This window comes from Lutra lutra, chromosome 2 (genome assembly GCF_902655055.1).
Source record: "Lutra lutra chromosome 2, mLutLut1.2, whole genome shotgun sequence".
In the NCBI taxonomy this organism is placed as follows: domain Eukaryota; kingdom Metazoa; phylum Chordata; class Mammalia; order Carnivora; family Mustelidae; genus Lutra; species Lutra lutra.
In genome coordinates this window covers 90,620,356-90,644,955 of record NC_062279.1, presented here as the reverse complement: position 1 = coordinate 90,644,955, position 24,600 = coordinate 90,620,356, and the positions used below count along the sequence as shown (strand labels likewise).

At 39.3% G+C, this 24,600-nt stretch overlaps 1 protein-coding gene and 1 non-coding gene across 4 annotated transcripts in view; both read right to left on the bottom strand.

Annotated features, from left to right (window-relative positions):
• Positions 1 to 13,912: 13,912 nt before the first annotated feature.
• Positions 13,913 to 24,600, bottom strand: part of HERC3 (HECT and RLD domain containing E3 ubiquitin protein ligase 3) — a 123,315-nt gene continuing 112,627 nt past the window's right edge. For all 3 annotated transcript variants that reach the window (XM_047717957.1, XM_047717955.1, XM_047717956.1), the window contains 3 exons: positions 18,096 to 18,279; positions 17,785 to 17,887; positions 13,913 to 15,568 (listed from right to left, as the gene is read on the bottom strand). In XM_047717957.1, the coding sequence (XP_047573913.1) occupies positions 15,360 to 15,568; positions 17,785 to 17,887; positions 18,096 to 18,279 (496 nt within the window). In that variant the 3' untranslated portion in view covers positions 13,913 to 15,359. The remainder of the gene's footprint in view (positions 15,569 to 17,784; positions 17,888 to 18,095; positions 18,280 to 24,600) is intronic.
• On the bottom strand, positions 19,340 to 19,435 carry LOC125094601 (small nucleolar RNA SNORD21). Its single transcript, XR_007125610.1, has one exon. It is a non-coding gene; the product is annotated as a small nucleolar RNA SNORD21 (small nucleolar RNA).

The following is a 24,600-nucleotide window of genomic DNA, read 5'->3' as shown; positions in this document are numbered from 1 at the left end:
TTTTCTATTTCTCCCTTTAGATCTATTAGTATCTTCTCAATATATTCAGGTGCTCTGATGTTAAATGCATATATAATTATGATTGTTAGATTTTCTTGGTGAATTGACTTCTTTGTCATTGTACAACGATCTTCTTTGATTCTTGTTAATATTTTTGGCATAAAATCTATTTTGGTTGATATAAGTATAGCTACTCCTGCTCTTTCATTTTTCACTGGTGTTAATATCTTTTTCCATCCCTTCACTCTGAGCCTATGTTTGTCCTTAAAGTTGAAGTGAGTTTCTTGTAAGCAGCACTTGTTTGGGTCTTGTTTTTGTTTGTTTCCTTGTATGCTTGTTTTTTCATCCATCTAGCCACTCTATGTCTTTTGAGAATTCAGTACATTTCCAGGTAAGAACTTACTAAAGCAATCTTACTGTTTTCTGGCTGTTTTGAATTCTCCCTTTTTCTGACTTGCTACCTTCCTTTGTAAATTGATGACTTTTTCACAGTGGTATGCTTTCATTCCCTTTATCTTTTGTGAAGCTACTGATGGTTCTTACTCTATGGTTACTGTGAGAAATTTTAGAATTTATGTTAGAATAAATAAATAAATAAATCTGGCCCAATCTCTTCATTTGTGAATGGGGACCCCAAGGCCCGGACATTTAAAGTGACTTGACTATTTCCATTCAAAATTAAACATGGCAGGCTTTTTTGTTCCTTGAACTTAGCACTTATGTAAGCTATTGAATATTTGTTGAACATATTAATAGAAAGCTCCTGTTCTCTTTACCACCTTCAAGCCATTTATTAGGTCTGGTAAAACAATACAATGTAATTGATTTTAAAAATTTATTGAACATACTTTTGCAGCATTTCACACATTTTTGATATATATAAGTGGGTTAATAGCATCATTTGTTAAATTAACAAGTCTCATATATATTTTTAAAATATTTATTTATTTGGCAAAGGGAGAGAGCACAAGCAGGGGGAGGGGCAGACAGAGGAAGAAGCAGGCTTCCCACTGAGAAAGGAACCTGACACAGGACTTGATCCCAGGACCCTGGGATCATGACCTGAACTGAAGGCAAACCTCAACCAACTGAGCCACCCAGGTGTCCCTCAAGTATAATGTTTTTAAAAAGATTTTATTTTGACTTATTTTATAAGATTTTATTTATTTTGACTTATTTGTTATGACTTTATAGTTGGAAATTTGAACCTCTTGATCCCCTTCATCAATTTCACCCATTGCCCCAACCATTTCCCCTTGGAAAACACCAGTTTTTTGGCCTGTATTTATGATTCTGTTTGTTTTTGTTTGTTCGTTTGGTTTTTTAGATTTCACATATAAGTTAAATCATATGGTGTTTATCTTATTTCACTTACCATAATACTCTCGAGAGCAAGAGAAAGAGAGAGCAGGGAGAAGGGCAGAGGGAGAGGGAGAATGAGAATCTCAAGCAGACTCCACACTTAGAGTGGAGCCTAGTGTGGGGCTCAACCTCACAACCCAGAGACTACAACTTGAGTAGAAATCAAGAGTCAGACACTCAACTGACTGAACAACCCAGGTGCCCCTAACAAGTCTCAGGTTTATCTTTAATTTCTCCTTTCCTTTCAAGCTCTGTACTTCTCTCATTTCTCTTATTTTCTTTTTCTTTTCTTTTTCTTTGTTTTGTTGACTGTTTCCTTTGCTGTACAGAAGCTTTTGATCTTGATGAAGTCCCAAAAGTTCATTTTTGCTTTTGTTTCCTTTGCCTTTGGAGACATGTCTTGAAAGAAGTTGCTGTGGCCAATGTCAAAGAGGTTACTGCCTATGTTCTCCTCTAGGATTTTGATAGATTCCTGCCTTACATTGAGGTCTTTTATCCATTTCGAGTTTATCTTTGGGTATGGTGTAAAAGAATGGTCAAGTTTCATTCTTCTATATATAGCTGTCCAATTTTCCCAGCACCATTTATTGAAGAGACTGTCTTTTCTCCACTGTATATTTTTTCCTGCTTTGTCGAAGATTATTTGACCATAGAGTTGTGGGTCTATATCTGGGCTCTCTACTCTGTTCCACTGGTCTATGTATCTGTTTTTGTGCCAGTGCACAAAAAATGTTTTGGTGATCACAGTTTTGTAGTAAAGCTTGAAATCAGACAACATGATGCCCCCAGTTTTGTTTTTCTTTTTCAACATTTCCTTAGCAATTTGGGGTCTCTTCTGGTTCCATACAAATTTTAGGATTTTTTTGTTCCAGAACTTTGAAAAATGCCAGTGGAATTTTGATCAAGATGGCATTGAAAGTATACATTGCTCTAGGCAGTATAGACATTTTAACAATGTTTATTCTTCTGATCCATAGCATGGAATGCTTTTCCATCTTGTTGTGTCTTCAATTTCTTTCATGAAAGTTCTGTAGTTCCTCAAGTACAGATCCTTTACCTTTTTGTTTGGTTTATTCCCAAGTATCTTGTGGTTATTGGTGCTATAGTAAATGGAATCAATTCTCTAATTTCCCTTTCCATATTTTCATTGTTCATGTATAAGAAAGCAACTGATTTCTGTACATTGTACAAAATACATTTCCTATTTTGTATCCTGTTACATTACTGAATTGCTGTATGAGTTCTAGTAGTTTGGGGGTGTAGTCTTTTGGGTTTTCCATATAAAGTATCATGTCATCTGCAAAAAGAGAGAGTTTGACTTCTTCTTTGCCAATTTGAATACCTTTTATTTCTTTGTGTTGTCTGATTGCTGTTGCTAGGACTTCTAGTACTATGTTGAACAACAGTAGCAAGAGTGGGCATCCTTGTTGTGTTCCTGATCTCAAAAAGAAGGCTGCCAGCTTTTCCCCATGGAGAATGCTATTTGCTGTGGGTTTTTCATAGATAGATTTTATGATAGAGGAATATTCCCTCTATCCCTATACTTTGAAGTGTTTTAATCAGGAATGGATGCTGTATCTTGTCAAATGCTTTTCCTGAATCAACTGAAAGGACCATGTGGTTCTTCTCTCTTCATTTATTGATTTGTTCTATCACATTGATTGATTTGAGAATGTTGAACCACTCTTGCCTCCCAAGGATTAAGCCCACCTGGTCATGGTGGATAGTCTTTTTAATGTATGGTTGGATCCTATTAGCTAGGATCTTGTTGAGAATCTTTGCATCCATATTCGTCAGGGATATTGGTCTGAAATTCTCCTTTTTGGTGGGGTCTCTGCCTGGTTTGGGAATTCGTGTAATGCTGGCTTCATACAAAGAGTCTGGAAGTTTTCCTTCTGTTCCTATTTTTTGAAACAGCTTCAAGAGAATAGGTATTATTTCTTCTTTGAATGTTTGGTAGAATTCCCCAGAGAATCCATCAGGTCCTGGGCTCTTGTTTTTTGGGAGGTTTTTAATCACTGTTTCAATCTCATTACTAGATATTGGTCTATTCGGGTTGTCAATTTCTTCCTGTTTCAGTCTCGGAAGTTTATAGGTTTTCAGGAATGCATTCATTTGTTCTAGGTTGCTTAACTTATTGGCATATAACTGTTGATAATAATTTCTGTTCCTTGGTGTTTGTCATGATCTCTCCCCTTTCGTTCATAATTTTATTAATTTGGGTCCTCTCTCTTTTCTTTTGGATTAGTTTGGCCAGTGGTTTATCGATCTTATTGATTCTTTCAAAGAAGCACCTTCTAGTTTCATTGATATGTTCTACTGTGTATCTAGTTTCTATCTCATTGATCTCTGTTCTGATCTTGATTATTTCCTTCTTATGCGTGGGGTTGGCTTAATTTGTTCTTGGTTTTCCAGTTCTTTAAGGTGTAAAGAGAGCTGGTATATTCTGGATTTTTCAATTTTTTGAGTGAGTCTTGGATGGCTATATATTTCCCTCTTAGGACTGCCTTTGCCATATCCAATGGGTTTTGGACTGGTATGTCTTCATTCTCATTGTTTTCCATGAATTGTTTAAGTTCTTCTTTGACCTCCTGGTTGATACAAACATTCTTAAGCAGGGTGGTCTTTAGCTTCCAAGTGTTTGAATTCCTTCCAAACTTTTTCTTGTGATTGAGTTCCAGTTTCAAAGCACTGTGGTCTGAGGTATGCCGGGAATAATCTCAATCTTTTGGTATCAGTTGAGCCCTGATTTGTGACTCCAGTGTGTGGTCTATTCTGGAGAAAGTTCCATATGAGCTTGAGAAGAATGAGTGTTCTGTTGTTTTAGGGTAGAATGTTCTGTATATATCTATAATGTCCATCTGGCCCAATGTGTCATTCAAAGCTCTTGTTTATTTATTGATTTTCTGCTTGGATGATCTATTACCAAGAGTTATGTGTTTAGATCCCCTACTATTAACGTATTCACATCAGTATGACTTTTTTTTTTTTAAAGATTTTATTTATCTGACAGAGAGAGATCACAAGCAGGCAGAGAGGCAGACAGAGAGAGAGGAGGAAGCAGGCTCCCTGCTGAGCAGAGAGCCCGATGCGGGGCTTGATCCCAGGATCCTGAGATCATGACCTGAGCCGAAGGCAGCAGCTTAACCCACTGAGCCACCCAGGCGCCCCGCAGTATGACTTTTTATTTTGATTAACAGTTGGCTTATGTAGTTGGCTGCTCCCATACTGGGGGCATAAATATTTACAATTGTAAGATCTTCTTGGTGGATGGACCCTTTAAGAATGATGTAGTGTCCTTCTTTATCTCTCACTACAGTCTTTAGTTTAAAATCTAATTTATCTGAAATGAGAATAGCTATCCCAGCTTTCTTTTGAGGCCCATTGGCATGAAAGATGCTTCTCCATCACTTCACTTTCAGGTTCCAAATGGGTCTCTTGTAGACAGCATATGGATGGGTCCTGTCATTTTATCCAATCTGCAACCCTGTGCCATTTTATAGGAGCATTTAGGCCATTCACGTTGTGAGTGATTATTGAAAGATACGTTTTTAGGACATCATGTTGCCTGTGAAGTTCTTGTTTCTATAGATCATCTCTGTAAATTTCTGGTCTGTGTCACTCTTGGGTTCTTTCTTCTTTTATAGAACTCCCCTTAATATTTCTTGTAGTGCTGGCTTGGTGGTCACATACTCTTTTAAATCTTGCTGGTCTTGGAAGCTCTTTATCTCTCCATCCATTTTAAATGTCAGCCTTGCTGGATAAAGTATTCTTGTCTGCATGTTCTTCTCAGTTATTGTCCTGAATATGTCTTGCCAGCCCTTTCTGGCTTGCCAGGTTTCTGTGAACAGGTCTGATGTTATTCTGATGGACCTTCCTCTGCAAGTAAGGAATCTCTTCCCCCAGCTGCCATCAGATGCTCTTGTCTAAAATTATGATTCATGGGGCGCCTGGGTGGCTCAGTGGGTTAAGCCGCTGCCTTCAGCTCAGGTCATGATCCCAGGTCCTGGGTTCAAGCCCCACATCGGGCTTTCTGCTCAGCAGGGAGCCTGCTTCCTCCTCTCTCTCTGCCTGCCTCTCTGCCTACTTGTGATTTCTCTCTGTCAAATAAATAAATAAAATCTTTAAAAAATAAAATAAAATAAAATAAAATTATGATTCATGTGTTTCACAATTAAGTGCCTTGAGGTCTTTCTAGATTCATTGATCTTGGTGGGTGTTCTTTCTGCCTCTAGGACATGAAAGCTGGTTCCATTCCCCATATTGGGAAAATTTTCATCCAGTATTTGTTTAACTATATCTTCTAGTCTTCTATCTTTTTCCACCCCCTCAGGGATCCCAATAATTCTGACGTTGGAACATTTCATGGCATCATTTATTTCCCTAATTTTGTTTTCATGGCTTCTAAGCTGTGTGTTCCATGTCTTCTCCTGATTCTTTTTCTCTATCAGTTTGTCCTCTAGATCACTAATTCTATCTTCTGCCTCAGTTACCCTAGCTGTTAGAATATATGTTTTATTGCATGCAGTTACCATCTCTAACCCTACAATGTAATCACAATATTATTGACCATATGCCTATACAGTACTTGTCATCATTGTGACTTACTCTATAATTGGGAATTTGAACTTCTTGATCCCTTCAACAATTTCATCCATTGCTCCAAACCCCTCCCTTCTGGCAAGCACCAGTTTTTTTTCTCTGTATTTATGATACTACTTGTTTTGGGTGGATTTTTTTTAATTTATTTTGTTTTTTTAAATGTCATATATCACTGAAATCATATGGTGTTTATCTTATTTCAATTAGCATAATACCCTCTAGTTCCATCCATGGTTTTGCAAATAGCAAAATCTTCTTCTTTTTTTTTTTTTTTAAAGATTTTATTTATTTATTTGACAGATCACAAGCAGGCAGAGAGGCAGGCAGAGAGAGAGGAGGAAGCAGGCTCCCTGCTGAGCAGAGAGCCCGATGCGGGGCTCGATCCCAGGACTCCGAGATCATGACCTGAGCCGAAGGCAGCGGCTTAACCCACTGAGCCACCCAGGGGCCCCCATCTTATTCTTTTTTTATATCTGATTAATATTCCATACACATACACACAAACACACCCCACATCTTCTTTATCCATCCACCTATCCGTGGACACTTAGGTTGCTTCTCTAACCTAACTATTGTAGATAATGATGGAGTAAACATGGGAGGGGGGCATATATCTATTCGAATTGGCGATTTCATTTTCTTTGGGTAAATACCCAGTAGTGGAATTACTGGATCATATGGTATTTCTATTTATTATTTTTTGAGGAACCTCCATACTGTTTCCCACAGTGATTGTACCAATTTATATTTCCACCAACAGTGCACAAGCGTTCTCTTTTCTCCACATCCTCACCAACACTATTTTTTGTCTTTTTGATACTAACCATTCTGACAGATGTAAAGTCATATTTCTTTATGGTTTTGGTTTGTATTCCCTGATGATTAATGATAATGAGCATCTTTTCATTTGTCTGTTAGTCATATATGTCTTTTTGTAGAAAATGTCTATTTAGGTCCTCTACCCATTTTTCAATTGGATCAATCTTTTTTTTTCTTTTACTTTTTGTGTTGAGTTATATTAATATTGGGCATTAACTCCTTCTCAGATATATCATTTGCAAATATCCTTTTTTTTTTTTTTTAAGATTTTGTTTATTTACTAGACAGAGAGAGAGCATGCACAATTAGGTTGAGTGGCAGGTAGAGGGAGAGGAAGAAGCAGGCTCTCCACTGAGCAGGGAGTCCAATGCAGGGCTCAATCCCTGGGACCATGACCTGAGCTGAAGGGAGCTGCTTAACTGACTGAGCCACCCAGGCTCCCCTGCAAATATCTTCTTTTATTCAGTAGGCTGCTCTTTCATTTTCTTCATGGTTCCTTCCCTGTGTAGAAGCTTTTTATTGTGGTATAGTCCTGATAGTTTTATTTTTGCTTTTCTCTCCCTTGCCTGAGGAGTCATATCTAGAAAAATGTTGCTAAGGCTGATGTGTAAGAGATTACTGCCCTTGTTTTCTTTTAGTTTTCTGGTTTCATGTCTCACATTTAGGTCTTTAATTCATTTTATGTTTGTATATAAGAGAGTAGTCCAGTTTCATTCCTTTGCATGTAGCTGTCCAGTTTTCCCAACACCATTTATTTAAGAGATGGCCTTTTCTCCATTATATATTCTTGCATCCTTTTTTGTAGATTGACCATGTGTGTTTTTTTTTTTTTTAAAACTGTCATAACAAACTCACTGGATCTCTAGAAAATAACCAAAGATTTACAACAACCCAGTAAATGCTGAATCAAGAAAACAGCAACTTAAAAATGGTAGAGGAGCTTTGCGGAATTTTACTTGCCCTGGATTCATCCACTTCCCATGCTCAGTGATGGTCTTAAAGATGACAGTCTAAATTTCCAGTGTAGAACCTGATCCTTGGCTTCAGAGGGCACAGTGATCTTGTTCTCAACGAGTTGTGTTTAATTTTTGAGTATAATTGATACACAGTGTTAACATTAGTTTCAGGTGTACAACATAATGATTCAATTTTTCTACATCATGCTATATAAGTGTGGGTTTATTTCTGGGATCATTATTCTGCTCCATTATTTGTCTATTTTTGTAACAGTGTCATGCTGTTTTGATTATAACATTTGTAGTGTATCTTAAAATCTGGGATTGTGATACCTCCAGCTTTGTTCTTTCTTAAGGTTGCTTTGACTATTTGGGGTCTTTTGTGGTTTCATATATTAATTCATTCTAACAATTCATTTGTCTACTTCTGTGAAAAGTACTGTGTTTGGGTAGGGATTGCATAGAATCTGTAGATCACTTTGGGGTAATATGGATATTTTTACAATATTATCCCAATCCATGAGCATGGTATATCTTTCAATTTGTTTGTGTCATCTTTAATTTCAATGTTTTATAGCTTCCAATATACAAGTCTTTCGTCTCTGGTTAAATTTATTCTTAGGTATTTTATTTTTCTGGTGCAACTGTAAGTGAGATTGTTACCTTAATTTCTCTTTCTGCTACTTGGTTATTAAGTATATAGAAACAGCAACATATTCTAGTATATTAATTTGATATCATACAAGTTTACTGAATTCATTTATTCTAGCAGATTTTTGACGGAGTATTTAGTGTTTTCTATTGAGTGTGATGTTAACTGTGGGCTTGTCATATATGGCTTTATTATGTTCCCTTCAAACACAAATTCTCTCTTTGTAGAGAGTTTTTATCATAAATGGATGTTGAATTTTGTCAAATGCTTTTTCTGCATCTATTGAGATATTTTTATCCTTCATTTTATTACTGTATCATGTTGATTGATTTGCAGATATTGAACCATCCTTGCATCCCTGAACAAATCCCATTTGTTCATGGTGAGTGATCCTTTTAATTTATTGTTGAATGCAGTTTGATAAAATTTTGATTTTTTAAAAAGTTTTATTTATTTATTTGACACAGAGAGAGAGACATCGAAAGAGGGAACACAGCAGAGGGAGTGGGAGAGGGAGAAGCAGGCTTCCTGTGGAGCAGGGAGCCCGATGCTGGACCCAATCCCAGGACTCTGGGACCATGACCCAAGCCGAAGGCAGACGCTTAATGACTGAGCCACCCAGATGCCCCAAATTTTTATTTTTTTTACAGCTATGTTCACAAAGTAGGTTTTTGTTTGTTTTGCTGTGTCTTTAGTTTTGGTGTCAGGATAATGCTGGCCTCTTAGAATAAATTTGGAAGCTTTCTTTCCTCTCTTATTTTTTGAACTAATTTGAGAAGAATAGGTATTAGCTCTTCTCCAAATGTTTGGTAGAATTCACTTGTAGAGAAATCTGGTCCTGGACTTTCTGTTGTTTTTTTATTACTAATTCAATTTCATTACTAGTAGGTGATCTGTTCAGATTTTCTATTTCTTCTTGATTCAGTTTTCGAAAATTGTGTTTCTAGGAATTCATCCATTTCTTCTTGGTTGTCCAATTTTTGGTGTATACTTTTTCATATTGGTCCCTTACAATCCTTTCTATTTCTGTGGGGTTAGTATAACTTCCCACTCATTTCTGATTTTATTCAAGTCCTCTTTTTCTTGATGGGTCCAGCTAAAGGTTTATCAATTTTATCTTTCCAAAGAACGAGCTCTTGATTTCACTGATCTTTCTTCTTTCTTTCTGTCTCCATTTCTTTTTCTTTTCTTTTTTTTCCTTTTTTTTTTTTGGTCCCTATTTCATTTATTTTTCCTTTCACCTTTATTATTTCCTTCTTCCTACTAATTTTGGGCTTTGTTATTTTTTCTACTTTCTTTTTGTGTAAAGTTGATTTGAGAGTTTCCTTGTTTCTTGAGATTTGAGATAGACCTGTACAACTGTAAACTTCCCTCTGAAAACTGTTTTCACTGTGTCCCAAAGATTTTGGACTATTGTGTTTTCATTTTCATTTGTTTCCATGTATTCTTTTTTAACTTCCTCTCTCTCTCCACCCTTTGGTTGTTTGGTAGCCTGTGTTCAGCTTCCACATATTTGTAGGTTTTTTCTAGTTTTGGTTTTTTTTTCCCTACTCGTAACTGATTTCTACTTTAATATTGTTGTGATTAGAAAAGATCTTTGATATGATTTCAGTATTCTTAAATTTATTGAGATTTGTTTTGTCGCCTAACAACTGATCTATCCTGGAGAATGTTCCATGTGCACTTGAAAAGAATGTGTATTCTGCTGCTTTGGGATGGAATGTCCTGTATTTCTTTTAACTTCATCTAGTCTGTCATTCAAAGCCACTACTTCTTTATTGATTTTCTGTCTGGATGATCTATCTATTATGTCAATCAGGTGTTAAAGTCCCCTACTATTATTGTATCACTGACAATTTCTTCCTTTATGTCTGTTAATATTTGCTTTACGTATTCAGGGGCTCTGATGTTAAGTGCATAGATATCCATAACTGTTTTATATTCTCTCTTTGGATTGATCCATTTATCATTATGTAATGCTCTTCTTTGTCTCTTGTGAGTCTTTGTTTTAAAGTCTTTTTTGTCTGATATAAATATGTCTTCACCTCCATTTGCCTGGAATATCTTTTTCCATCCCTTTACTTTTAGTCTATATGTGTCATTAAGTCTGAAACAAGGCTTTTGTAGGCAGCATATAGATGGGTCTTGTTTTTTTTAAATCCCATTCAGTTACCCTATGTCTTTTGATTGGAGCATTTAGGCCATGTAATTATTGGTAGGTATGTAATTATTGCCATCTTATTGTTTTCTCATTATTTTTGTAGTTTTTCTTTGCTCCTTCTCTTCCTTGTAATTGATGGCTCTCTTTAGTATTACACTTGGATTCCTTTCTCTTTATTTTTTGGTATATCTATTAGAGTTTGCCGGTATATTATACCATGAGGTTCATAGAAAACATCCTATGCATACAGCAGTCTATATTAAGCTATCTTAAGTTGATGGTCACTTAAGTTTAAACGAATACTCAACTAGATTTTTACTACTTACATCCACACTTTATTTATAGGTCGTATTTTACATCTTTTTGTTTTGTGAGTCCCTAATTTCTTAAATGTCATTGATTTTACTACTTTTGTCTTTTAACCTTAACTTTTTAAGTGATTGAATATAGTACCTATACTGCATGTTTGCTTTTACTCATAATTTTTTTGTTTTCACAGTTTTTTTCTAATTATGACCTTTTCTTTTTTTACTTAAAGACTCCCTAGAACATTTCTAGTAATACTGGTTTAGTGGTGATGAACTCCTTTATCTGATGTAGGCCTGAGAAACTCCTTTTCCCTTCTTCAATTCTGACGAGAATGATCATCTTGTCATGTAGAATATTCTTGGTTGTAGTTTCTTCCTTTCAGCCCTTTCAATATATCATGCCACTTGCTTCTAGCTTGCAGTTTCCACAGAAAATAGCTGATAAACTCATGGGGTTTCCTTGTACATAACTAGTTGTTTCTCTCTTGCTGCTTTTAAGAGTGTATTTAATTTTTGACATTTTATTTTTTTTAAAGATTTTATTTGACAGAGATCACAAGTAGGCAGAGAGGCAGGCAGAGAAAGAGGGGGATGCAGGCTCCCTGCTGAGCAGAGAGCCTGATGTGGGGCTCAATTGCAGGACCCTGAGATCATGATCTGAGCCGAAGGCAGAGGCTTAACCAGTGGTTAAGCCTGGGCACCACCCAGGTGCCCCAATCTTTGACACTAATAGGAGTTATCTTGGTGTGGATCCCCTTGGGTTCATCTTATTTGGGGTTCTCTGTGTTTCCTGGATGTATTTCCTTCCCAAGATGAGAGAAGTTTCCAGCTATTACTCAAGTAAGCTTTTTGCCTCCTTCTCTCTCCACAATCCCCCTTCTCTTTCTGGGGATTCTATAATGTTCAAGTTGGTACACTTCAAACTATCATAGAGATCCGTTAACCCGTCCACTTTTGTTTTCTTTTTGATGTTCAGTTTGCATGCTTTCCATTACCCTTTCAGATTGCTGATCCATTCTTTGCAGCCTCCATTCTATTGTTGATTCCCTCTGGTGTATTTTTCACTTCAGTTATTGTATTCTTCAATGATGATTGGTTCTCTTGTATAATTTCCATCTCTTTGTTGAAAGTCCACTCATCCATTCTTCTCTGAAGTCCAATAGCCATTGTTATGCCCATTACTTTGAACACTATCAGGTAGGTTGCTTATTTTTTTTTTTTTTTTCTGAGGGTTTGTATTGTTTTTTCATTTGGAGCATATTCCTGTCTCATCTTGTTTGACTTTCTGTATTTCTATAAATTAGGCAGAACAGCAGCTTTTCCAAGACTTGAAGGAATGGCCTTGCGTATGGTCAGCCCATGCCTGTTTACTTTGGTTAGCTGGCTAGAACTATAGCAGGTACAGGCTGGGGGCTCTAAGGCATTCAGCACTGGGGTAGTCCTGGTGGGATGGCTACAGCTGAAGTGGTCACAGGTGGGGAGGTGGGGGGTGAGGGAGGTTCTCAGGGCACTCTGCACAGGACACAACCAGAGTCAGAGTGGGTGAAGACTTATGCAAAGGGCTCCCAGGGTACTCCATTCTGGGAGTACCTAGCTGTGATAACCAGAGCTGGGGTGTGCCAGGCTGGAAGATCTTGGCGGCACTCCTTCTCCAGGGGTTCTGGCAAAACAACTTGAGCCAAACAGGTTCAGTCTTGGGGTGTTCTGGGATGCTTTGCACCATGGTGAGAGAGGTGTAGCTATGGTGGGTGACATTCAGGGGTGTCCCAGCATATGCTGTACTGGGGCCACCTTGTGCAGTCTCCTTTAGGGGATGGCCCAGATCCTGCTTCCATCTGCACTATCAAGGTGGAGGGGACATGTAATGTGGTACTCACCTGCCTCTCAGACCCCAGAGTGCATTCTGCAGCTCCCTCACTGGTAGAGCTCTAAGGCTGGTTCCTTTATATTCTAGTTGCTCTTGAAACCATGTTTTATTTTTTTTTCTGTGGCCGCAGAGTGGCTAGGGCTGATGTGGTCTAGGGATCCAGGGCTTGCTGAGGGCAGTGTGGTGGCTAGGGTACCCAGACTCTGCTCCTTTCTGTGCTATCAAGGTGGAGAGGGAACATAAACAGTGGCACTGCCTAGCTTCTCCAGCATCCCACTGTTTGGTGGAGGGTTAGTTCCTTTATATTCTCGTTGCCCTTTTAAGCCACAGTTTTTCTGTCTCCCAGCACAGAAAAATCTGCTCATAGTCCCTTAGTAGTCTCCTCCCTCCCCATTGCAGTTCACAGTATTAGAATTGGGGGTTCTTGTTACCGTGTCTCCTGTCATTGTCTACGTGGTCCCTCCAACCCCTGTTGTGCAGGATTTGTTCCGTCAGCCCTCAGTTGTTTTTCAGAAGGAACTGCTATACAGATTGGCATAGACTTGTGTCCATGGAGGAAGAGAGATGAGGGTCTTCCCGTGCTATCATTTTGGATCCTCTTGCAATGCACTCTTCTACTGCTACATCTCTCACTGCTCTCAGAATGGGAAGGACTAATTCCTTCAAATGGACCCCCATCCAGTTTTCTTCTTAAACCAGTCTTAAGTCCTATCACTGCCTCCTACCCCCACCCCAAAGTTCTGAACATTTTGACAAATCCTGCGTGGCTACCAACTCAAGTTCCATTGCTTAGCCTGGTTCCTCAGCCCCAAAGCTACCTTCTTCCCCCTCCCCCAGTCTTATTTACCATTATTCTGTTTCCCCTGATGCTCTCCAAATTGTTCCTGTCCTTCTCTAAATCCTTCCCCTCCACGTGAAATGCCTTTTCACCTATCACAACTTTCAGAAATCCCATCTACCCTTCAGGCTACCCTGACCCTGCTCCCTTCTCCATTTCCCTAGTGCTTGGTCTTACTTTCTTATGACTGGAACCAAATTTGACCTTTTATTATTTGAGTAGATAATTCTTCTACTGAACTGAGCTACCCATTCTGCAAATACAATAAGAAAAAATTTTAAGTTAAAACACCAAATTTATTGCATAATATTGAACTATATGCACACACATAGAAAATAAACATTTCATATAACTGTATATCTTTTTTTAATCTTGTATTATAAAGACTGAAAAAACTACCAATTTAGCAATTGAAATAAGTTTTAAAAACAAAAAAAGAAAGCAAAAATCTACATCCTTCATTGAGATCTGATGCTGTATCACGGTTCATAAATACTTCATTTTATATAAATAAGTCTTTCCTCTAGTGACTAGGAATTTAAAATTAGGCTGACATGGATTCTTTGATCATGTAGAATTTTCTTATCCCATGATGAAGTAGGTTGAGCATGTCGTTATTTTTGATACATATATTTGCTCTAAACACAATCCCCCCCTGAAATCCCACTGTAAACAAACATTTCAAATGCAATAAACAAAAGTCCCATAGTAAAGAATGTCCTTAAGTGTTAGCAATTAGGGAAAAGGAAAAAAAATAGAAATTTTGCAATTTAAATAGAAATTAAAAAAATAGACTGCATGCATCCACTAGAAGGACAGGAAGGGAGCATTAAGTCAGGAAACAATGGGATGAAGTGAGTAAGAGAGAAAGGGAAGGAGAGGAAGGAAAGAGAAAGAGGCAGAGGGCATAATTTGACAGGGAAAGAGAACAAGAAATTTATTAATTCTACTTTCCTTGGAGAAGATACTCTTAAAAAAAGTAATGCAATTTGCTCCAAAAGCCAGATAATTGAAGGAGTAGGGGTCGATCACCTCACCTTATTGTCGAAGGGACTTGGCTGAATGACTGAACAACAAAACAAAATTCGGCTCAGCTACAATGCTGAGCTGCTCTGCACATCTCTAAGCAGGTCCAGGAATAGGCAGAGCCAGGTAGAGGCTGCTAGTCCCTCAACAACTTCTTTTTAAAGCAAGATCTGTTCACAAAGGCTCCCATGAATTCTCAAAAGAGTTCAGCCAAAATAATGAAATAAGGGACCCAGATTCAGCTTGCGGGACTTGGGACTTTCTGAAGTAGTCCTTGCCTCTTTAGTCCTTAGAGCAGGGCTGCAACAAGACAGGGGCATGTCCAAGTCTGCAGAGAGAGGAGCCGTTCTGCACGTGCAGTTGAGAAAGTGTGCATCAGTCAAAATCATTCTTGCAGAGGAATGAGAGGGACAGGAAGCACTGTGAGGAAACAGCAGGGCCAGAGAGACATTTGGGAAATGAGAGGTTAAAAACCCACTGCCATTTTTTCCAGCAGAGTGCAACATATTCACAAGTGCAAGGAACACTACTAGGTAATTTGGTTTAAAAACAAAAATGCCAATTTTCCACCCCCATCCCCAACCCCTGATTTTTCAGAAAGGTTGCTTCCTGTTCACAAGCCCAGAAACACATCAACCAGGTTCAGGATTCAAAAGTCCCAACTCATTCAGACAATAAAAAAATAGAACTCCTTCCCCATGGTTTTCTGTATGGGTCTCCATGTGGACACTGAGGAAGGGAGGGATATCTGGGGCACACTGTGGAGCCTCAAGCCAAACTAAACCCTTCATAGTTGTCAAGGGCCTGGGTCAGCCGTGCTCTCAGGATCTCTTTGCTGCTGTATTTGGGGAGATCAAGAAGGTTGTAGCAAGTGTGGGCAACGGGCAGGTACTCCTCGCCGCTGGCTGTGGACTGGATGACAATCTGCAGGCTTGCCATGCCGTAGATGGGAATGCGATCGCTGCCGGTCAGGAACACTGAGGAGAAAGGGAAAGGGCATTACCAGCTACGCAGCCCAGGAGCTGCTCTCTGCAGCCCCGCACAGAAAAGAGAGGACGGCATGACACCCTGTGGCTCGCATGAGAAGTACACTTCTAGGTGCCAATATGGATGGCATGAATATTCACCTACGCTTGTTCTTACAAAGCAAGAGACTGACTGCATTTCAATCCTGGGGGTGGTGGGAGGCGGGTTATATGGATAAAAATTCTGTTTTTCATTAGTTTATTTCAGACCCTGATTATATACACATGGACCCAAATCATCCATCTAAATGAAAGATGCCCTAAAATGCCCTCAAATTAAAAATGGCCTCAAATGTATGTCCTCATAAATGTTAGGAGCTTTCACAAAATCAGAGAGGAAAGGAATTCCTGACATAGGTAAAGAGCTGATCTCAGAGGGAAGCCAGGAAGAAGACCATCATCTATGGAACTTCAAAGTCTCCTGTGGCCAAGGGTCTAGCGTGTATACGCCTCCTGAGCTAGGGAATAGCCATTTGGTATCTGTTTGCTCCTTTTCCTAAATTTCTTAAACCAAAAGAGCAACAATGATGTTATATTAGACATTTCACTCTTGTAACACACTGTGACTTGGCAAAAAAAAAAAAAGAGAGAGAGAGAGAGAAAGAGGCCAACGCAGCTGTCTTTCCATGTTTTTTAGCAATACATAACCTCAGAGTTAAATTGCTGGAATTACTACAAACAAGTCATTGGTTAAGGAGCACTTTCAAAAAACCTATTACCTGAGGCTGTGGTATTAAACATTGTTGCCAATATCTGCAGAGTTACTAAAAATTTCCACAAGTCTAATATCTCTGAACAGAAAAAACTCTTTTAAGAAATCTCCATGGCGGGGCGCCTGGGTGGCTCAGTGGGTTAAGCTGCTGCCTTCGGCTCAGGTCATGATCTCAGGGTCCTGGGATCGAGCCCTGCATCGGGCTCTCTGCTCAGCAGGGAGCCTGCTTCCTCCTCTCTCTCTGCCTGCTTGTGCTCTCTCTCTGTCAAATAAATAAATAAAAAATCTTAAAAAAAAAAAAAAAGAAATCTCCATGGCTACACTCCTCTTGGTTGTTAGAGCCCTACAAGCTCCTTAACCTGTCATTTGACAAACCTTAACCTGTCATTTAACTTATAGGCCACTGTTCATAAGAGCCAATGGAACTAGGGAGAGGAGAAGCAGGGCTTTTTTTTTTTAAGCATTCTTGTATGAGCCTGCCCTCTCCCCCCCACTTCCTCTCATCCTCACTCGGTGGGAGCAGTAGAATCTGGGGGTACATCTTGCATTAATATTAAGATATGCTCATGCTTATAAAGCAAAAGGGACTTCCTTTCAAAGCATGTTGTTTTATTTTATATAAACAAAAACTGTATACTACTCACTAGCAAATTTCTGACCCCGATTATATACAGACACAAAGATTACAACTATTTTTGAAAGGCTGAATGTGTTGACATAAATTGGGCTTCATTCTCCTTTCCAAATATATTAACCTTCTCAAATGTCCCCTAGCCAGTCACAAAGGACCATATCTTGTATGATTCCATTTATGTGACATGTCCCAAACAGGCACATCCACAGAGCCAGAAAACAGATGGTAAGGGGGGCCGGGTGGGGTGACAGGTCAGGAGGAAATGGGGAATGACTGCTACTGAGTTCAAGGTATCTTTCTGAGGTGATGAACATGTTCTACAAATTGCTGACAGGATCAAATCTCTGTGAATATACTAAAAAATCACTGAATTATACACTTTAATTGGGTCAACTGTGTGCTCTGTGGATATCTCAATAAACCTATTGTAAATCCTATCTCCCCAGTTACATCTGTAGGAGACACTGCAAAATTTTCAAAAGCCTAGAGAGATAAGGGAAGTTAATCGAATTAGATTCTATCAACGTGATATTTCATAATACTCACATATAAGATAACTAATATTTTAAAAGCAACTGAAAATCAGCAAAATGCTTCTTTTCTTTCTTTCATGCAATACATCCTATTAGGCAACAAATAAGGAAGTACCACCTATGTTTGCCTGAGGTCTCATTAAGACAAGAAGTGGAAATATACTTCCCTCACTTACTCTTTTTCATTTACAAGACCTTGACCTGTGGGGTAGATCACCCTCCACCACAGGCAACTAACTTGTCCAACTAACGCGTGGACAAGCACTGGGTTAACATGACTGATACTTACAGAGAAACTTCTTCTTCTTTTCCAATGGAAACTCATGAAATGTTTCCCAAAATAGTTTCACAGTGGGATGTGTGGCTGAGTAATCACCCTTGTAGATGGCAGTCTGCCCAAAAGAGACAAAGAAGAAGAATATTATAGAGGACATACATTTGTGCACCATTTGCAGTGGAGAGGAGGAAATAACCACTGAGATTAGGAGGCCTCCAATGCCCCCTCAACCACAGACCACCTGGAAAGAGACCAGGCTCTGGGCCCACCTGGCAGGCCACAGCTGCTTCCTTGGAGGTAAAGACAGTACTGTCCATACTCACCTCTTCGAGCTCCTGCCAGTTGTAGTTGCTGTTCCCCACCATCATAGCCCGCAGCTCGGAAGGCTGGAAGAGCTCAAGCACCTTGCCACCACACACCTTCAGGAAGCCACTGGAGAAGGCTGTGTACCATTCATGAACTGAGATTTGGAAGACGTAATTCACGTAAGCATCCACGAACTCCTGCCTGCCAGAAGCCCAAAGAAACAGAATATGGTTAGCCCAAAATCTTGTAGAAGTTCTGGGGTGGAGAGAGATGAAAAATGGGATTTCATCAAACTCTCACACCAGGAGGCATCCCGGAGATTACCAGCCAGCCAGAGGATTCCTCCAGTGTCTCAGGTGATCCGGGGGCAGGGGAGACTGGCAGGAAGTGGGGGAGGCCAGGCAGGTGGAACCATTTTACCTGAGGAGCTCGTTTTCATCTTGCTTACTGTCCTCCTTAAAATTTAGTTTGGAAAAAAAATACAGACTTTTTCTGCTTTAAAGAAAAAGTCTGAGAACGATTCTAGGCTGCCTCCCTTCTCTTCAGAAACGAGCAAAGTTAAACCATGTGCTACTGGAATCCTCACCTATTCTAAAAGGTAATTTCCTAACTCCTTTCTGGAAAGGACTGTCTTATACAGTGGGCTCCAGCTCATTAATAATCAGTCAAATGCAAATTAAGACAGTGATTTCCTGCAAGTCGGACTCACAGCAAGCCAGCTTCCTGGGCTGCTTACTGTAGATAAGGGGCTGGTTTCCTGGGCACGTGTCTGCAGGCTGCAGGTCAGAGTTCTATTTGTATACACAGTCTGGCCATCGTCGGTATGCATTCAGTCTCCCCTAGTGGGAAATGTCAACTGTGAACTGAGACGTAAACATCTGGGAGAATAAGTTGCCAACATCTGGAAAAAGCTGAAACTGTAAATACCCTTTAACTGAGCTACTCCCCTAACAGGGGGCGGCCCAGAGAGAGTGCACAAGACAAATACACAGATGTTCACCGCAGCATTTTCTTGTAATATGGAGAATTGGAAGACACAAAACTAAATATCCATTAATATGAGAATGGAGCAAAAAAAAGATGGTATGGTCATAAGATAGGAACCATAAAGCACAGCATTTTGATGGAGTTAACTAGGCCCATATTTATCCAAATGAACAGAATCTCAAGATCAGTATTTGAGTGAAACCCAGGTTTTTGATTGTTAAGTACACTATGACAGCATTTACATAAGTTGTTTTTTTTTTTACATTTTTCTTTCCCTGCCATCAGTCCTGTCTTGAATCAATTAACTGCATCAGATGCAACCAAAGGACCAACTACTGACTGCTCAGTTAGTGGGATGGCACCACTCAGTGGTTGTTTTTTTTTTTTAACATTTGTAACAATACTAACTATAAGAGGTGGTGGCTCTGCTACTTACATCTTATGACCCTTGAGTAAATTATTTAATCTCTGTGCCTCAATCCCTTCATCTGTAAAATGGGAAAAATAAGAGTATATAACCCAAGGAACTGTTACAAAAAATAATGAGTTAATACATGTAAAGTTCTTAGAACCAAGGCTGCTTTGTAAATATTAGCAATGATTATTATATGGTTTAAGGCTATAAGATCTTGTTTAAGTGTGAAATTATATATATGCTGTACGTAAGAAATGTGGGGTAATTTTTTAAAGTAAAAGCTATAATTAATTGGTCTTAATACACACATTATAAACATATTAAAAACGGGAAATCGACTGACGATCAACTTCATCAGTGTTTTGCCAGTGTGAGAAAGGAAGGTGAAAGAGCGGGAAGGGAGTGACAGGATGTGCGGGAATCTCGGTCATTGTTTTATTACAAAATCTGAAGCAAACACCGTTTACTCTGGTTCATAGATACAAAGATGTCTGTCAGTTTAGCCTGTACCTTTCTTTATTTTTAAATTTTTTCCCTAAAAATTAAAACAATCTGACATTATGAAGACAGATTCCTTTCTACTTATCCTTCACTGTAGTATCGTGCTTCATACAACTACCCTTGAACGTCTTGGGTTTCCTCCAAGCAAACACTTCTTCCAGGACCACCATCCCTAACTAGCCACCAGGCATGTCATACAGGAGAGCAGTGAAGCAGACAGGGATTCAAATCCAGGCTCTGCCATGTCCTCTATGCTAACTACTAAGCCTCTCTTTTCTCATCTTTAAAATGGGGTGAATGTTCAGTTTTTTAAAATAAAAGCTACTAACACAGAAAGATTATTACACATCTTTACCACAGATTCTCAAAGTTTCTCACACCGCATCTGATGGACTACTTTCTCAAAACCCACTGGCTAAAACTAAGAGGACTTTCCTGGTACAACTGCCTCAGAGAATCACCATCAACACGATTTTTTTTTATTATAGATGGTGATGGTTAATTTTATGTGTCAACTTGCCTAGGCTAATCAGTTAACTTAGTCAAACACCAGTCAAGACAGTGCTGTGAAGGTATTTTTTAGATAGGATTAACATCTGTATCAGGAGATGTTGAGTAAAGCCGATCAGTCTTAATGAAGTGGGGGGCCCTCATCCAATCAGCTGAAGGCCTCAAAAGCCTGAGGTCCTCCACACCCTCTGAAGAGGAAAGATTCTGGCATCTACACTGCAGCCTCCATTCCTGCCAGAATTTTCAGACTGCCAGCCCGCCAGCGAGCCTCACAATCACATGGGCAAATACCCAAGGATCAGTCTCTTTGTCTTTCTTTTCTCTCTCTATATATGTATATACACACATACATGTGGCCTTGGAGCTGGGGCTGCACTGTTTTCCTGCCTACAGACTCTACCAGAAGCACCAGCCCTTCCTGAGCCTCCAGCCCGCCTGCCTTTGCACTAGAACTACAACCACTAGCTCTCCCAGTCTGCAGCCTGCTGACTGCAGCTCCGGGGCCTTGTCTGCCCACCCGTATGTACATGAAGTGTGCGCACACTGCTCCCTACTGGTTCTGGTTCTCTGGAGAAGCCTGATATATCATTCAGATATCATCTAAATTGGGTATGGGTGAGCCTGGGAGTTTGATTAATCCTGAGGTAAAATTCTTCCACAGCTGTGAACCTGCATGGGGTGTGTGTGTGTGTGTGTAACTGTGTAAGTATATATGCAAGTATATACATCTCCCACTGGCTCTGTTTCTCTGGAGAAGCCTAATACAGATTTTCATAGGAAGTGGGTACTATAATAGCAACTACCTATAAATGTAGAATGACTGTGGAATTGGGTAACGGGTAGAGGCTGTCAGAGTTTTGAGGCAGTTGATAGAAAAAGCCTAAACTGCCTTGAAGATACAGTTGATAGAAACGGCAAAAGAGATCCTGGTGAAGGCTGAGAATGAAAAGAGGAGAGCTGTAGAGAAAGCTTTTGTTGTCGGAAAATAAACATGCATCATAAGCAGAATTTGGCAAGAAAAATATGAATATTAAAATGCTTCTGGTGATGTCACAGATGGAAATGGGGAACATGTTATTTATTGGAAATTAGAAGAAAGGCAATCTTGTCATAAAGTGGCAAAGAACTTGGCCAAATTATGTTCTAGTGTTTTGGAGAATTTAAGCGATAAACCTGGATATTTGACTCAGGAGGTTGCCTAGCAAAGTACTGAAGGTGTATGGTCTGGTTTCTTTGTACTGCTCAGAGTAAAATGAAAGAGGAAAGGGATAAATTGAAGGAGGAATTGTTAAGCAGAAAGGAATTAGAACTTCAAGGTTTGGAAAATCCTTAAGCCTGTCCAGATAACACCGTCTGGAAACAGGGCCAAGGGCATGGCTGAACCATGATTTGAAGAGATCAAGCATGTGGATTCAGGAATCCTACCAATCATCTCAGCAGAAGCTAGGAGTAGAAATGCGGTTATCCGAGAAAGATTTGTGGAGAACCCTCTTGTCTGATGAATTGGACCCCCAAGAACTGCCTGAGAAGCCAATAAAGTTATTTTTTTTTTTTAAATTCAAGAACAGAAACACTGCCAGTTTGCACCAAAGAAGCAGAGCTGGACAAAACAAAGGAAGGCTACTGGACTCTGGGAGTCTACTGGTATGAAATGAGCCTACAGAACCAAATGGTTGCAAACGGGTGTTAGCTTTTAAGAAAAGGGAAAAATGGCCCCAAAGGCAAATCAGAGTCCAGTGAGCCTATCTCTGCTGCCATGGGCATGGGTGGAGGAACCAGCCAGTAACTTCCCCTCCTGGAGCAAGATCGCCAGCCCAGTGGGCCAGAGGACACAGCCTAGACCTAAAGAGGATTATTCTCCAAGCCTCAAAATTTAGTGAAATTTTCCCTGCTAGGTTTAAGACTTGCTTGGGACCTATGACCTCTTTTCTCCTGAAGTCTCCCTTTTAATAGGGAATGTCCATCCTATGCCTATGCCCATGATCGTATTTGTAAACAGATAAACTGTCTGGCTTCACAGCTGTAGAAGGATTGTACCTCAGGATTAATCAAACTCTGAGTCTCACCCATACCTGATTCAGATGATATTCACATGATATATTAGCCAAGGTTCTCCAGAGAAACAGAACCAGTAGGTGTATGTGCGTGTGTGTGCACATACATGTATATAAATGTGGGCAGACAAACTCTGAGATCTACAGTCAGCAAGCTGCAGAGCCAGGAGAGCCAATGGTGTCATTCTACTAGTGCAAAGGCAGGCAGGCTTGAGACTCAGGAAGGGTTGATGCTCCTGTTATAGTGTGTAGGGAGGAAAACACTGAGGTCCCAGCTTAAAGGCAGTCAGACAGGAGGACTACCTCTTACTCAGCCTTTTTGTTCTGTTCAGGGCTTCAACTGATGAGACCCATGCACACAAGGGACAGCAATCTGCTTTACTCAATTTCCCATTCAAATGTTAACCTCATCCACAGACACCCTAACAGACATACCCAGAGTAATATCCAACCAAATATCTGGGTACCCCATAGCCCAGCCAAGCTGACAACTAAAATTAAGCATCATGAATGAGACTTTGGACTTAGAGTTGATGCTGGAATAGGTTAAGACTTTGGGGGATGTTGGAATAGGGTGACTATATTTTATAGGTGAGAAGGACATGACTTTTGGGGATTGGAGGATGGAGTGTTATGAGTTGAACTGTGTCCCCCTAAAATTCATATATTGAAGTTCTAACCCCAGTACCTCAAAAGGTGACCTTATTTAGATACAGGATCTTTACAGAGGTAATCAAGTTAATATTAGGTCATCAGGCCGAGCCCTAATCCAACATGACTGGTGACCTTATAAGAAGGGAAAATTTGAACACAGAAACATGCACAGAGGGAAGACAATGCAAAGAGAGAAAAGGAGAAGATGGCCATCTGCACGCCAAGGAGGGAAGCCTCAGAAGTAATCAACCTTACCAACACTTTGTTCTTGAATGGACACAAGAAATCATTAAGCCACTTACTGTGTGGAACATTGTTACATCAGCCCTAGCAAACTCATACAGAGACTCTAATCTCTATATGTCAATCACTATTGCTCTCAACACATTCTTTTCTTTTATAATGATCATTAACAGTTACAGAGTATATTAGGTGCTAGTCACAGCAATAAATTCTTAGATACACACTATCTTGGTAAATATGCAAAACTATGTTTGAGTGAATTGTATGAGAATTATGTCCCAATAAAAATAAATACACAAATTTTAAGACAACAGCTTTTTGAGACCAGAGATAAATTTTCAATTATTTTCCATTTCAAAAATTTTCAAGTAAATTGTCATTATTCCAATTTCAGAACTGAATCCAAGACAAACAGAAGCCAGATGTCTGAATACAGACCTGTGCTCCCAATCACTTCACCTAAGTACCCTCTCTTTGTCCTGCCTTGATTCTTTCATTTCTAGTGTGACAGCTACATGCGAAATTACAATATGCAGAGATCAAGGTTTCACAACATGATAGCTCATTTACATTATTCACAATTCTGTGTTAACAGCAGTCCCAATTATATACTAGAGTCCATAAAGCCCACAAAACGAGACGTTTTAAATGAGGTGACATTTTTTTTTTGCTTATATACAGTTTTTTTTTGCTTAATCAAGAGAAGTTTTTCATTTAAAACTCCATTTTGTTGGAAGAGTATGAAAACTACCTTCAGGTTTTCCAAAGCCTAATTTAAGAGATATCTGTTAAGTGCCAAAAAGTCCTAAGATAAAATTTGACATACTGAAAATAACAGTAATAAAAAGATGATGGTGACATCCAACCATTAAAAAGATTATCATTTCTTTTCCCATTTTTCTATTTCCCAGATTTAAACCTTCAGCACAAACTAAGCAGTAAGCACCTTGTTACAGAATTTCTTTCCCATAATTGATCACTTGACTTATTTTTTTAATATAGTTTCTTTTTTTAACTGTGATTTTTAAAATTTTTTTTATTTATTTGACAGACAGAGATCACAAGTAGGCAGAGAGGCAGACAGAGAGAGAGGGGGAAGCAGGCTCCCCGCTGAGCAGAGAGCCCAATGCAGGGCTCGATCCCAGGACCCTGGGATCA